The sequence below is a fragment of the Bemisia tabaci genome, chromosome 9 (genome assembly GCF_918797505.1).
Source record: "Bemisia tabaci chromosome 9, PGI_BMITA_v3".
Classification (NCBI taxonomy): Eukaryota; Metazoa; Arthropoda; class Insecta; order Hemiptera; family Aleyrodidae; genus Bemisia; species Bemisia tabaci.
In genome coordinates this window covers 35,249,847-35,265,516 of record NC_092801.1, presented here as the reverse complement: position 1 = coordinate 35,265,516, position 15,670 = coordinate 35,249,847, and the positions used below count along the sequence as shown (strand labels likewise).

General features: G+C 41.3%; 2 protein-coding genes across 4 annotated transcripts in view; one reads left to right on the top strand and one right to left on the bottom strand.

Moving 5' to 3' along the window:
- The window catches only part of LOC109036083 (uncharacterized), a 12,818-nt gene extending 2,354 nt beyond the window's left edge, over positions 1-10,464 (top strand). Inside the window, exons 2-5 of the mRNA XM_072304372.1 lie at positions 1-252; positions 5,317-7,662; positions 8,906-9,713; positions 10,361-10,464. The exon at positions 1-252 is cut by the window's left edge and continues 644 nt beyond it. Coding sequence (XP_072160473.1) covers positions 1-252; positions 5,317-7,662; positions 8,906-9,579 — 3,272 coding nt within the window. The 3' untranslated portion in view covers positions 9,580-9,713; positions 10,361-10,464. The remainder of the gene's footprint in view (positions 253-5,316; positions 7,663-8,905; positions 9,714-10,360) is intronic.
- jus (EB domain-containing julius seizure protein) overlaps positions 1-15,670 on the bottom strand; it is a 283,708-nt gene that overhangs the window by 210,715 nt on the left and 57,323 nt on the right. The window contains exon 1 of one of the 3 annotated variants that reach the window (XM_072304427.1): positions 14,625-14,684. The exons of the other annotated variants lie outside the window; for them this stretch is intronic. The gene's annotated coding sequence lies outside the window, so the exon portion shown is untranslated. Of the gene's footprint in view, positions 1-14,624; positions 14,685-15,670 lie in introns of those variants that run through there. 3 annotated transcript variants of the gene reach the window in all.

Below are 15,670 nucleotides of genomic sequence, written 5' to 3'. Positions count from 1 at the left end.
AGTACAAAGACGGGGATTCGAGGAGGAGAAAAGAAGGTGGCTCGAGGACCGACAAAAGACGTGCGTCGAGGAAACGCAATGAGGATGATCGAAAGGGACCCAAAGAGGACGATTCAAAATATCCCCGAAAAGTAAAGAGAGAGCAAGCGGGAGCTACGCGCACCACGACGCCTGTAGGGAAGCTGTGCAAGAATGGGGACTGCGAATACGTTACGGAGGAGAGTGTGCGTTACGCTGATGCCAGGGATAATGGTAAGTTGTTAAGGTGATTCGATGGACGCCATATTTTGTGTCAGAACGGCATGCAATATATCGCATCAATTTGTTCCATTTTGGCGCGTATACTTAGTATACCGCCTTTGCGATCGTTTCGAACCCTGCTCGATACAATAACCGAGTCCCTTAGTTCCTTACCGAAAAGTGACTACCGCGAACTTCTGAGATTTTCCAAAGCGTGTAAAAAGTTTATTTATCCGTCAATAATTATGATTTAAAGTTGTTTCTCATTCTGGGGCTCGCTAGTTTATGTGCAGTGAATACCAAGAGTCTACGTTACTTGGTTTTTTTAAAAAAAGCCTAAGAGTACGACGCGCTGATTTAAAATATGCATATATAAGCGGAAGCAAGCGAACTGATTCGAGGATGGCTGACCAGTTCGGCACTCCTTGAATGAGAATTTCACTCACTCCGTTTTGTTCAAAACGTTGCTTTGACATATCTCCACACCACTGTTATCCTTTTCAAAAGTTGGTACTCCTTGCTCTGATAGCCGGGGCCAGCAGGATAGTGGTAAGTGCAATCTGTGATGAGCCTCGAGACTCATTAGACCATTTGCTAAACCTGGTTCATACAGGAGTCCACTCAGCCCTCTCGTCCCCACGCTCCTGATCACTGCGTCGGCGTCACGAAGAACAATGGGCCTTGGGCCGCCTTGGGTCCCAACGCGGCCGATACCCATACCCCAATTACTCACGCTTCATTAACCATTTCACCGTCACGCTAGGATTCGTCCAATTTTAAAAAAAAATTGTTTCGCGTGTATTTAGCAATTTTTTCCTTACTCTCCGTTAAAACACAAATAAAAAGAGACCTCATTCATAAAAATCGGCCGAATAGAAGAGAAGTTACAGTAATCGAAATCCGAAGAAATCAACAAAACCTCGACTTCTCGATACGAAAAATAAAATGAAGGGGAAAAAAAGAAAGTATAAATTACAATTAAATATAATTGACCTCAGAATTTGACAAGCAATTCATTTATATACCTAACGCTGAAAAAACTGGGAGAAATTACAAAAAATTCGCCTCTTGCAAGGGGCTTCTTTGTAAGAATTTTGACCTGAAGACAACGGTCGAATAACAGCAGTACTCCATGCAATACACGGTGTGCCTGAACGAGTTAAACATTTTTTATACGTCCAAATCGAAAAATCGTTATATTTTTAACTACAATGTCTCTTGAATCGTTTAAGCCAAAAAAAAAAAAAAAAAAAAAAAATTCCGTCGAGATTCTGGAACGCAAAGCCGCTTTAAAAGTATTCTGGGGCTATAATAGCTAAATCACCGGTAGTAAATCCCGTTATATTATTAAAAAGAAATTGACTCCATAGTTTAATTCCTTAGTTTCTTGAATACGATTATTTTAAGCACTTAAACATGTATACCACCAATTTTAGCCATGGGGTGATTTCCTGAGAGCCGATAATATCACGAATTTCTCATAGAACCCTTCAACAGTGGCTTGCTTTTTTGGCAGCCGATTCGGCCATCGAACCGGAGTTTAAATGGAAGCTGATAATAACCCAAAGCTCTGAGAAAAATTTTGAGATGAGTATAAGAACGGTTTGTTGTAAGTAACGAGGAGAGGCGGGCAAAGCGGCTAAAATCCGATCTAATTTTTACAGTTTTTCTGTTGAATTAATGTTGCCGCGGGCTTCTGACTGTGTCCACACATAGTTTCTGTTCAGCATATCGATACATAAGTATTTACACACGTAGAATCTAATTTTCACGTCGGGGAGTCGACATATTTTGATTTTTTCGATTTTATACGGAAAATTGATGGTTTTTCGGGATTGAAATTATTATTGTTTCTTGAAAAATAAATGCACCCAAAATGACTATATTGATTTTTACACATTTGCACTCACGAAATTGGTTGGTAAATTCAACGAGTGGGTGCATCGACCTGGTATATCAAGTTTCTGCAATTTTTTACGGCAAATCAGTAGATTTTCGGGATGTAGATTGCTTACTTTCAATTCATGAATGAATAAAGCAACGACATGGTTGAACTTCTTTGCATGGAAAGACGTTTAAAATAACAAAATCAAGACGTCTTTAATGCAATTGCATTTATATCGAGTCAATTTCTTTTCAATAATATATAACGGGATTTTTACTACCGGTGATTTGGGTATTTTAGCCCCAGAATACCTTTAAATCGACTTTATCTTCTAGGAGTTCGACAGAATTTTTCCTTTCTTCGCTTAAATTATTCCGTAGCACTTTTCTTCAAGAATCTGATAAGATTTTGCTTGAGGCAGATCAAAAAACTTAAATTTGTTCGAATAGCTTTCTACATTCACAATACACGGTCTCGTCAAGGTGCGTCTTTGACCTCGCAGTGTTGGATCGTGAATTGTCTTGTTGTGCTGTTTGCCTGTTTTGAAATCTCTGTAAATGAAAACTAAAGGGGTTGATATGTGCGAGTTAATGACGCGCCTTATCAACACATTGTGTTGGAGTTCACTGCTTGTTTTCAGCTACTTGTCATTTTTCTCCAATTTTGAGATCGCGATTCTGTTGTCAGGAGACTAAAGCACTCACTTACCAAATTTAACAAAGAAATTCCACGTAATAAAGGCGTGGTTTTTTTAGAGAGGAAACATCGCATTCGAGTGCAGTTTCGATATCAATATCGAATGCAATGTTTTCTCTCTAAAAAAAACCTCGCCTTTATTACGTTGAATTTCTTTGTTAAAATCGGTAAGTGAGTGCTTTAGTCTCCTGACAACAGAATTGCGATCTCAAAATTCGAGAAAAATGACGAGTAGCTGAAGAAATGGAACCAATTGATGCGATAAATCGCATGCAGTTCTGACACGAAATATGGCGTCCTTCGAATCACTTTAAGGTGATTCTATGTGAGATCCGCCACACAGTGAATCGAGTTAATAGGAGAAGTCGGACAAAACCTCGAAACTTATATTATATAAAGGATTACAATTTCGAAAATATGAGACAAAAAAGTTTAAGAGTGGTTTCTTAAGTTTTTTCGTGAAAATTTATTTCAGAAACACACTTTGAAATTGAATTTATGACAAAATAAATTATAAAAATTTGAAATTTTAACCACAAATTTCATGTCCGACCTCTTGTATTAGTTCGTTCCACCGTGCGGCACCACGTTACGTTGACTCACGTTTTGTGTCCTTTAGGAGCAATAATTATCGCAATGTACAATACAACGCAAGAAACTGATCCATAACATGTAGCAGATTTAATATTGAATAGAATGACATCTTTGCGAAGATTCGTGGAAATTTCACATCGGAGACTATCATTACGGCTGCCATTGACTACTAGCTACGTAAGAGAGAGATAGCGTGGTAATAACTCTCAGTTACACATTAAGTCAGCGAACGATGTCCGTTATGGTAGTATCAGATATTTTTCAATGACTCTTCACAAAATTGATGTCATTCTACTCAGTAGAAATGCTGCTGCACGCTATGGATCAGTTTTTTTCCATTAACTTGTACGTAACGATAATTAGTGCCTCTTAAAGACACATACCGTGTAGCATCACAACGTAGTGACGAATCCCTGGTAAAAATTGGCAGTAGAATCTGTGTTCCAAAATACCATAGACCTACAGCCGGCTGTAAGATTTCCAATAGCTTCTATAGCCGGCTACACAATTTCTTATAGCCTTTTATAGCCGATGGCGACTAAGCAACAGCCAGGCGATAAAGTGTATGCTAAACGTTACTAATTACGAATGCTAGGACTTATGAGTTTTTGGAATACTGCTCTCTTTTTGGGCCGTAGTATCTTGATTTATTTTGCGAGGAAAGCTTCGTACTTTTGATGGATGCCTGCCATTACTAATATATTAGAGCGCCTTCAGTTTCGTATGATACTGTGCAATACCTCTGGTGTGAAATAGTTGCTTCAAGCGCCGTGGCAGGTGGGCAGCCAGTGAGAAAAACGCATTGGCGCCTACAAACCTAAGAGGGATACTTCACGCGTTGCGCAATGCGTGAAGTATCCCTGTTAGGTTTGTAGGCGCCAGTGCGTCGCCGCTCCGCTTTGTGTTAGGCTCTAATATTTAATCTCGTGGAGTCAGCGTTATTCAACTCATGATTTTGAAATTTTTGCACATCCTGTATGGATTATTCTCATTTTAATTGATGAAAAAAAAATATGTATTAAAAGAAAATATAATGTGTGTTTTGTAAATATTAAGGTGGTTCCGTATCAAACTTAATGATTTCCAAAGCACACGAATTTCTACACAATTTCTTATAGCCTTTTATAATCGATGGCGAAAAAGCAACAGCCAGGCGATAAAGTGTAAAGCCCAGCGATAGGGACTATAATTTTTTATCGCTTCGTGTAGCCCGCCGTATGATTTTCTCCGCATTCTACAGTCAGCTATATGATTTTCTGTAGCCTCCTTTAGCCGGCTATAAGAATTCCTCTGGTATTTTGAAACGCAGCTCTTATCGCCAATTTTTACCAGGGATCTCGTCCTTAGAACACAGAAAGATCACATAAAGAATCACCTTAAGACATGAATGAGTCATTGGTCGTTCATATAAGTAAGTCTTAATGAGTATACAGAAGAATCTGCTCATCGAATCTGAGAAGAATCTGATCATCGTTATCGAATGAACTCGATCGATAAATAGCCTGTGTCACATTATCAAAATACTCCATCAAAATGTCAAGGTCAAGTGCTGTGATTGGTCTAAGTCATCGAATAAGCCAATCACAGGCTCTTATCATGACAGTGCTTTTTATCGCTCAATATCATTCGATAACGATTCAACAATCGACCCCGCAGATTTGACTCGGAAGTTTTATTTGACGCCGTTTGGTAGAGTGAATATAGAGGATTTTTCTCATTATGCTGTCTGTAAAAGACATTCCAGAGTTTGACAGTAAAATTCCATAACTTTTGACGGTTGAGTAAAATTAATGGCCTGAGTTTTTCCGATTTTTTTTCTTTTAACTTTATAGTAACTTGTAATTTTTTCCTATATCGAAACTTTAATTTTTTTTGTTTTCTTGATTCATTTTTGAACAAAGGTAAACCCTCCACCAAGGCGCAAAAATCACGGTCTGGTGCCGACCTACCCTCGAGGGCATCACGGTCAGATTCGTCCTCAATCAGCGTCTCTTCAAATGATGAGGATCTCGACCCAGAAACCAACCGCACCGGTTTTAAGGACGACCACGATGATGGGAGCATAGAATCGCAGACTAACTCCGATGACGGGTTTTCTCAATCCGGTTCCGAGACTGATATTTCAGAACCAGACTCTGAAGACGCCTCTGACGGCGACGATTCTCCGATACCCGTCGCCAGAGCACAGGCCAGGCGGTACACAACCAGTTCAGCGGAGCGTCGCAAGTCTCTGGATTCCACCGCCAGAGCTCGGACCAGGCGGCACGCAACCGGTTCAGCGGAGCGTCGCAAGTCTCTGGATTCCACCGCCAGAGCTCAGACCAGGCGGCACGCAACCGGTTCGACGGAGCTTCACAAGTCTGTGGATTCCGCCACCACAGCGCAGGCCAGGCGGCACGCAACCGGTTCGGCGGAGCTTCGCAAGCCCCTGGATTCCACCGCTGATGCGCAGACCAGGCGGTTCACAACCGGTTCGGAGGAGCTTCGCAAGTCTCAGAATTCCACCGCCAGAGCGCAAGCCGAACAACTAGCACCCAGTTTAGCAGAGGTGAACGAGTATCCAAAATCCGTCGCTGAAGTTCAGGCTAGACGGGGCGCGATCAGCCTGGTGGAAACTCGCGAGTCTCTAGAACCCGCCACCGGAGTGGACAATGTGCTGTCCACAACCCGTTTTCTAAAGCCCCGCGAGTCTCCGAAACTCGCCGCTAGAGCGCAGGCAACTCGACAGGCAACCCGTCTACCGGACTTCAAGGATTCTCTGGAATCCTCCAATAGATTACAGGGTAGACGGCACGCGACCGATCTAGTGGAGATCCGAGAGTCTCTGGGACCCACCGCTAGAGCGCAGACAACGCGGCGGGCAACTAGTCTATCCTATTTTGACGAGTATCCAGAAACCGATGCTGGAGTGCACACCATGCGCCGAGCAACCGGTCTGGCAGAGTTCGACGAGTCTCCTAAACTCGCCGCTAGAGCGGGGGCCACGCGACAGGCAACTCGCTTACCGGATCTCGAGGATTCTCTGGAATCTGCTGCGAGAATGCAGCGTAGACGTCACCCGACTAATCCAGAGGAGATCCGTATGTCTCTGGGACCCACCGCTAGAGCGCAGACAACGCGGCGGGCAACTAGTCTATCCTATTTTGACGAGTATCCAGAAACCGATGCTGGAGTGCACACCATGCGCCGAGCAACCGGTCTGGCAGAGTTCGACGAGTCTCCGAAACTCGCCGCTAGAGCGGGGGCCACGCGACAGGCAACTCGCTTACCGGATCTCGAGGATTCTCTGGAATCTGCTGCGAGAATGCAGCTTAGACGGCACCCGACCAATCCAGAGGAAATCCGTAAGTCTCTGGAACCCACCGCTAGAGCACAGGCAACGCGGCGGGCAACTAGTCTATCCTATCTTGACGAGTCTCCAGAAACCGGTGCTGGAGTGCAAACCGTGCGACAAGCAACCGGTTTGACACCGGATCTCGAGGATTCTCTGGAATCTGCTGCGAGAATGCAGCGTAGACGGCACGCAACCGATCCAGAGGAGATCCGTGAGGATCTGGAACCTACCGCTAGAGCGCAAGCAACTCGACGGGCAACTAGTCTATCCTATCTTGACGAGTCTCCAGAAACCGATGCTAGAGTGCAGACTATGCGACGAGCAACCGGTCCGACAGAGTTCGACGAGTCTCCGAAACTCGCCGTTAGAGCGGGGGCCACGCGGCATGCAACCCGTGTACCGGATCTTCACGTGTCTCCGGAAGTGCAAGGCAAGGAGTGGACAGCGGGTGTGCCAGATCTCGACGAGTCTCCGGAACCTGCCGCTAGAGTGCAGATCGTACGGAGAGCAACCGGTTTCGCAGAGCTGAACGAGTCTCCAAAACCTGTCACTAGAGCGCAGAACACTCGGCAAGCAACCGGTTTGGCGGAGCTCTGCGAGTTGGAGCGGAACGTAAACGAGATTGGCGACTTGCTCAAGGCCTGCTGCGATACGATTGGCAGGGAGTCTGCGACGGCGTCAACTTCGGATGTTGATGTCGAATGCCTGTTGAGAGATCCGGTTGCGTTCCGAGAGTACCTGCAAGCCGCCGCCAGTGAGGCCCCGACTGATGTGAGACAAAGACTTAAGGCCGCGATCTGCAGACTGCCGAAAGTGGTCGACCGAGGGAAGGTCTGTGAGATTGAGGACCTCAGCGCTTCTAGGCGGCAGCGCTCGAAATCCCTTCCTCGGTTCGATGGATGTGACCCGCGCGGTGAGCTTTCTCATTTTTCTTTCTAACAACAAGCAATTGGACGTATTTCTGTCAAACGGAACTAAGCGCCAATTTGAGTTCCTTTTGAGGAATTTAGAATCCCGGATAGCGCGTTCTGTCAAACGGAATTAAGCGCCATGGAAAAGCATTGCGAGTATAGGACGGAATGAGCCCGACGCCCGATTCCGCCGCCAATCCAAGCCCCCCTCTCCCTTCCTCCCCCGATGGCGCTTAGTTCCGTTTGACAGAAATACGTCCAATTTACCTAGGAAAATGGACCTAGGATACCTTCATAATCATAGAAAAACAAGGGGAGAAAACGGGACACAAGGCTAAAATACACAATTAAAAAAAGCGAGACGTTTCGACTCAAGACTGAGTCATTTTCAGTCGGAAATACAATAAAAATTTTAACCAAAACTTTAAAAAAAAACTTTAAAAAAAAAACTATGGAAACCTCAGTCCTACATGGTGGTGGCCGGGATCTGAGAAAAATGATAAGAAACACCAATGATAAACAACGATACCTCCATAAAGAGAACATGGTCACTGATCGATCCACTATTGGACCTCGTTAATAATCAGAAAGGAATAAAACAACATCAGCTATTCCCTTTAATCGGGCGATTTGATTTTTTGCGCGAAAACGGTTGTGCGGATTTTTGTGTAAATTTCAGTGAACTTTCTGTATGGTGGAAAGCAAAGTCCTTAAAATTTCAAAAGGAATCCACACAAATGGACTACATTTTGCAATTTGGAACTATGAATTCTAGCCCGGTTTAAAAACAACGTATGTGCCATTGGTTTCCCTATCCACATAAGTGTTTTTCCAGAAGAGGCAGAATTTATAGTTCCAAATTGCAAAATGCAATCCAAATGCTCTCTTGTAAAATATTAAATTGCCCAGTTCAATTTTGCAATAGCTGCTGCGGCTTGGTTCCTTTCTTCTAAACGCAGTCCAGTTGGCCCGGGTTCCTTAAGCTGCATATTAATCATGTTCTGTCGACTCATGTTATGTCAGTTGAAGAGGAAATGTTGTGTTGAATTGACCAACCAGCATTTGGAGAGTAAGGTTGTATTACTTGTGTTAGCACAACAAATTTTTGGGTTTTTTTCAATTCAACACAACTTTGATCACAACTTGAATCAAAATTACTTTCAGTGCTGAAACAATGAAACCAAATTCCTTAGCCCAAACCAAAGATTTCAATTTTGATAATCCTTTAAAAATACTTTCCGACAGTCTCCAGTGATTGTCTGAACCGGCATGCCTTTAAAAGCCTTACAAGCGTTACGTTGAATAAAAACTCGAGACCTCACGTCGCGCCAGCAGACGAGGACGAACCCCTAGACATCAAACAAACCTCATTCGCAAAACAACGCTCCAAAAAGACCTCTTCTGCTGAAAAAATCCTGGATTTTGGATGGAACGGAGAACAATTCACAACGCCCCAAACTACCGTAGAGACTACGAGACGTAGATCACCTCAAAAAGAATTTCGACAAACGTCGACCACCGTTGATCTGAAAATGAAACGTGGGTCTAGGTCCGTGGAGAAACCCATAAATTCTATGGTTGCGCCGGATGACGCCAGCAATGCGAATGTGTCGCCTACGTTGAGATTTGGCAGCGTCGCACGTTCTGAAAATCTCAGAACGCGAGCAGACAGCAATTTCATTGGTGTAATTGAAGAGTACGACTCTGATGACGAGGGGATTTTAACAGATGAAGACGATTATAGAAATGCCAAGAATATCAAAAGGTCTAGAAATTTCAAGGGTGTTGGAGGTTCTAAACGGTTTGTGTCAAAAAATTTAAAGGAGACTGAGGATTCTAAGGGTTCTAGGAGTACCAGGCACAAGAGAGCTGTCAAAGGTGATGACATTGATGATGGTGAAGACACTGAGGTAATGTGATGACGTAGAAGATGCGGCCGACTCCGTGGAGGCTGTAGATATGTAGATGCTGCCAAGGCTGTAGATGTCGAAGAGGTTGAAGATACGGAAGAGGAGACAGACATCATCAGAGGTCGAGGATGACACAAATGAAGGTGAATTTTTGAAGAGATTACGTTGCAAGAGTTGTTCAATATCGATGTTATATGGAAAACTGCGTAACTCAGATTGCAACGAGAAAAATCTTTGCGAATATTTTATTTTTCAAAGATTACAAATTAACAGCTTTTCGTGAAATTTTTGGTGAATTTTGTTCATTTTAGAGAGAAATTATAGACAATTTCAAGGAGATATCGTCACCCCCCGGTCAAAGTATCACAAGCGCCATGAGACGTTTAAAAATTTTATTTTTTTACAGAGAAATTATTCGACGAAACTGTCAGAAAATTTCACTAAATTGTCTTCGTTCTGCCGATACAATTCAGTGAAATTTTCAAACAGATGCAACCAAAAATGTCTTAAAAAAATAGAATGGCGGCGGAAATTTTGAAACGTCGCACAGCGCTTGTGATGCTTCGGCCGGAAGGTGAAGATGTGATGATTAGTGTCCTTCTAAAAAACTAAAAAAAATGGGTAACTAAGGCTGACAAATAAACAAGCAAAATGCCTCGGAGAAGACTCTGATGGTCTTGATTTTAATTATTTTTGAATCCCGCTCCAAAAATCTATGTAGTGGTCAAAGCAGGGAGTTCAAAATAAATGATTTCATTGAATTTAAAAACAAATTCAACAAATTTTACAGAATGAACCTGGACGTTCCTACCATAGGAGCTGGTTGAGCGACGACTATGTGGGACATCTCTGCATCCCTACCACACGACGCGAGGAACGTGACTGCAATATCAGGTAATTTTTAGGTTGTTAGCGTAGAATATCGGTACAGCTATCATTTGTTTTGCAGCACACGTTCATGTCATCGACATTATCGAATGGCATATTTCACCGGCGGAATGACTGAGAAAAGGTTAAAAATGTTTTAGACGAAGTTTTGATTTATTGGAAGGCAATCCATAATTATCTCACGATGATGCATAAAAGCAGCTTTTGAGTGGATTAGACTTTATTCGAGCGAGTGGGCAATAACAGCGGGCCGATTATTGAAACTGATAGACAAAGATATCTAGACAAAGACGACAAAAGGGATTTGGAGGGATCCTATTGGTGGAAGCGGGTGGTGGCAATGGACATAGGAGGTAGGTAATGGAATAACTAACGGCAACCCACGAGAAACCTGACAGTTAGTCCATCATTTTCGTCCTTAGTCTATAAGAACCAACCACGTTAACCAATAGGATCGCTCTATACTTACTATGTCTTCTTTGTCTATTAATTTCAATAATCGGCCCACTGCACGGACAATCTAATCTATTACGTGTGAAAGGAATATCGGCTGTGCTTTAGGGATGAGCTGTCTTGATAATTTGAGAAGAGAATGCATTAAAGGTAATTTACGAAGACGGAAATTTATTCATGTTTTTTAAAAGCTCTTAAAAACGTTTTGAATTACTTATGTTTATAAATGAAAAATATGAGCGAGGGTTTTGCTACTGCAGTGCTTACTTTTCTAATTCCGGTATCGATTCGTTTCTTTCCGAGGAACATCTACGACTGCACAAGTGCACACTATAAAAAATTGTGGGAGTTTTCGTTGAGTGCAATGAAAATCGCGTAGCAAGTAATTATCTCCGTGTTCCGTGACTGAGGATTGGTTCCTCCTGATAATTATACTCAGCCAGCGAAAAATGCAATCAATAAACTCGAGAAACATATTTCTTAAATCGTTTTAATTGCTCTGCAGCCCAATGATATACATCTGACCCTAGCACAATCGATTTATCAATTATTTGAGGGGTTTGGAGGATACGGCGCTTCAGTACAGTTTTTGAAAAAAATTAGATATGAATGCGATTTCAAGTAAAACTAGTCTCAAAGCATATTCTGTGAAAAATTCGCTCCCGAATTCCAATTTTTAAGCATCAAAAAGTTGGTTTGAACTTCCTTTCCGCCATAGAGATCCATTTAATTTCCAAACTTCAAACACGTATTTCTCGAAATAGAAAAACCCGCACTTAGGCGCCCTCTCCTTCAAGCCCCTTATTCATTTTTTTAGGGAGGTTTTTTCGTGAAGGAATGCAGGAACTCCTCTCCCCTCTCTCCTTCCTCAAAAAAATTTAAATCAAAAACGGAATAGATAGTAACCCATGATAAAATTGTGCTTGTTATTAGTGTAGACAATGTGAACCGATACTTTGAGCCTTGTTTTCTCTTTCCTTTTTTTAAAACAGATTGAAGACTGCCAAGCTTCTTTCTAAAAGTAAACTCACGAGAAAATCGGTGTCTACGAAAGAGTTGTATCCTCTACAGTTATCATTGAGACCAGAAAGGGTGATTCTCTGTACAAGTTTACTGAGGTTGAGGTCCTCCGAGCTTTTTTTATGACTTAGAGGATTGTTAACGTGGACTTGCTTCCAAGGTGTCATCGAAAACCTCTAGCGCAAGATCTTTGACCTCGACTAAAGGCTCACAAGGGACCAGGATCGCTGTCGAAGACTCGGCGAGGAAAGTTTACACCTACAAGAAAGTCGGACACACATTCTGCGATGACCTACGAAAACGATGGTGCCGGTAGTCGTAAGTTTTAAAAAGAATTTATTTGTTTTTCTGAATTGAGGCCGACCAGATTTCGATTTTTGAATTTTTTCCCCTTCCAATTTGACTCCAAATATTGGCTTTGGAATTGAATCTATTGGCTAAAGTTACCTGACTATATTTAAATAAATTATATTGATTAAAAAGATGTTAATAAAACAAAATGTAAATAAGTAAATTTTTTAAATTTTGAAAAATCTTATCAATTAAACTTCAAATCTCCATTGAAAACTAGGATTAGATACTCCATCACTAGAATAACTATTATTAAAGTAGTAAAAATATCTTCGAACTTAAAAAGTTTGGCGGTAGTTTAAAGTAACTAGAGGAATCTACTCTACGAGGTTTGTTAGATTAGAAACCGGATTTTGGTCATAACTAGCCCACAATGCGTCCAAATTACGTTTTATTGAGCTTTTCTGATAGCTGAAAATATATTCAAGAACGCTACGTTCACAAATTTGAAAAATCCTAATTAGCTTCGTTGGTATGTGGCTTTAAGTAAGGCAACCTCAAGGATGTTTTGCGATTCTCATGTTTGACCGAACTTGTCTCTCTTTTTTCGGTCTTGCACTACATTTTTCAACCCACAAGGACGATTAGAGTTTCGTCTCCATATCGTAGCCGTACACTCAAGTATTGTCACCGAAAATTATCCTATCCAAAAATGTAGGATCATTGTTAGAACGTTCAAGCAGCTAAAGGGAAATTGACATTTGGTTGGATTTTCGTTCAACGGACAACAATCAAGGGGCAAGTGTACCTGAAACTCGATGCGTGTCTACATATTCTATCAAAATTGTATGTACAGAGCCTCCAGAAATTATACTCTGTTCAACAAGCTCGAAACGACCATTTTCGAGCACTTTTGCCCGCACCTCTTCCACGTGACAAATGTCAGTTGCCGTTGAGGGTCAATTCCCATGCTCCTCATCTGTGACGAACTCCTGACCAGTTTTGAATCGTTTAACCCATTCAAAACAGTGGGAACATTTCATACAATGATCATGGTAAACTTTACTTAGCATATACCAAAAGTTTCGGTACAAGGTATACCGAGTTTAAAACAAAATTTAATGTTGAATCTTTGCTCTATCGGTGATCGCATGATGAAAATCGCAAAATGCACCTAACTTACTCGTATTCAAGATGACACAGAACAAACACTGATCATAATAAACAAAATCTGTGAACGTAGCGTTCTTAAGTATATTTCCAGCTATCGGGAAAGCTCAAGAAAACCTAATTCGAACGCATTGTGGGCTAGTTATGACCAAAATCCGGTTTCTAATCTAACAGACTTCGTATATTTCTTTAATACATATTTTCATTAATTTAAATGAGAATAATCCATGCAAAGTGTGCAAAAATTTCAAAATCATGAGTTGAAAAAAGCTGACCCCGCGAGTTTAAAATTAGAGTCTAACATAGCGGAACAGCCGGCGCAGTGTAAAGTCACGCCAGCGCGGAACGCGCATTGGCGCCTAGACAACCTAAGTGGATACTTCACGCATTGCGCAATGCTTGAAGTATCCACTTAGGTTTGTAGGCGCTGGCCGGCTGTCCGCCGCGCCGCAGCGTGCCACGCCTCAATCAACTATTCCATAACGTATGTATGGAACAGTGTGTATATAATATAAGTGTTGTTGAATTCTGGTGCTTAAATTCTTTTCTTACTTCTTTATTTTTGTATTTATTGCGGCTCTTAACTAATAAATTTATCAATTTTTATATTTACAACACAAATTAGATTAATTTAATTTATCTCTCTATTATTCTTTTTTTCTGCTCATTAATGTTTTGGATTGGCTCCTTATGTTTTGTCATGTCTTATGTCTTGCCTGTAGTAATTAAATAGAAAATCATAAAATTCAGAAATTAAGGAACAAATTCTCTACTCTTCGTGTAAACAGACACTTTTTACATGTAGGATGAGAGCATTTTTTTCAAAATCAACAATAAACTTTCATGATGTTTTGAGTCTCAATATTTTCGTGAGTTTTTCCTCTTTCTTTTTTGGGTCGTGTTTCTTTTGATAAGGAACCAGGTGCTCGACCATCAAAAGACGAGAAAATGTGAGTAAAGGTAAAACTTTTTCTTGTCCTTTTTAAGATTTGTATTAGTATACAAGTCATCAAATCCTGATTTTCAGATTAGCTTGAGATCTGTTCACACAACTCTGCTTCTTGCTGAAAGTTTGCAATGGAACTCTGAATACCATTAAGCGTTGAAAGTTGTTAACAGGATGATTTCCTTCAATATCAGAAGAAATAAAATATTACTAAGATCTCAATTAACACCGTTAACCGCACCACTGCGTACTAAATGTACTAAAAAATACAGTAATTGCACATTACCTTGGTTAAGAATCATTCGAAAAATGCAAGAGCTTACGCTATGCGGAATTGTCGTAAGTCACTAACCTGAAACAAAAAAAAATAGAAGAATGTAGATATAGAAAGAAATAATAAGAATTAAGAGTTTTGCAGTTAATGCAGAGAAAAATCATGTCAAGTGAATGGTCAGAATTAAAATCCTCCCAGCAGAGTTATTTCAACTCTGAATTGCAAAATCTGCAAGGCTTTGTGTAAGCCAGAACTCCATAGACACCACAAGCCGCAGAACTTATCCATGTGCGTCGTTTAAAAAAATGTTTTATTTTCTTTGAGGGTACAATAATAAACTTCATTGGTCTCATATACAGGGTGGTCCAAAAGTCCCGCATGCACCACCTTCAAAAACCCTGGAGTTTTTGCCCTTTTTAGGGTGGTTCGTTTAAAGTTATGGGGGCTCCCGATAGTCGTTTCAGTCGGAACATTCACAAAATTCTGAGTCCCTATTTTATTTTTTTTTTTCGAAAGCTACATGGGATGCCTGGAACTGATGAAGGGATACTTTTGGATGACCCTATACACACGAATGCACTGGAGGGATAATTTCAATCCGGTACCGCGGAAATTTAAAACCTCTGAAACACTGCTTAGTATTTTTGCAGGAATAGTGAGCGCCTTCAACACATTCAATCGGATTATTAGCTTTCCTCGTTTCGTTAGACATAAAAATCGTATCCACTCGAGGTTTTGTACAACATCTACGAGGTTCCTGGTCACAGAAAAGGGAGCTTAATGCTAAGTGTGGGCAGTATAATGACAGAAGAAAGGAACGGCAGGGATTACTGATGCAGTGATTTTTTGTTTTTGTTGAGTCTAAGAGCGGGGAGAGCTGTGCAACGCCAGATTGTATTATTCCGGCATCTATTCGAGGAATATATGCCTCTCAGCGGTTTTGTCCAAGCTAATGCGAAAAGATGTTCACTATGCTTCGTACGAAGGGAAAGCCCCCGTATGAGCCTTCAGGCATTGCCATTTTATCTTCGATAATCAACGGGTCAACTGGGAAAATT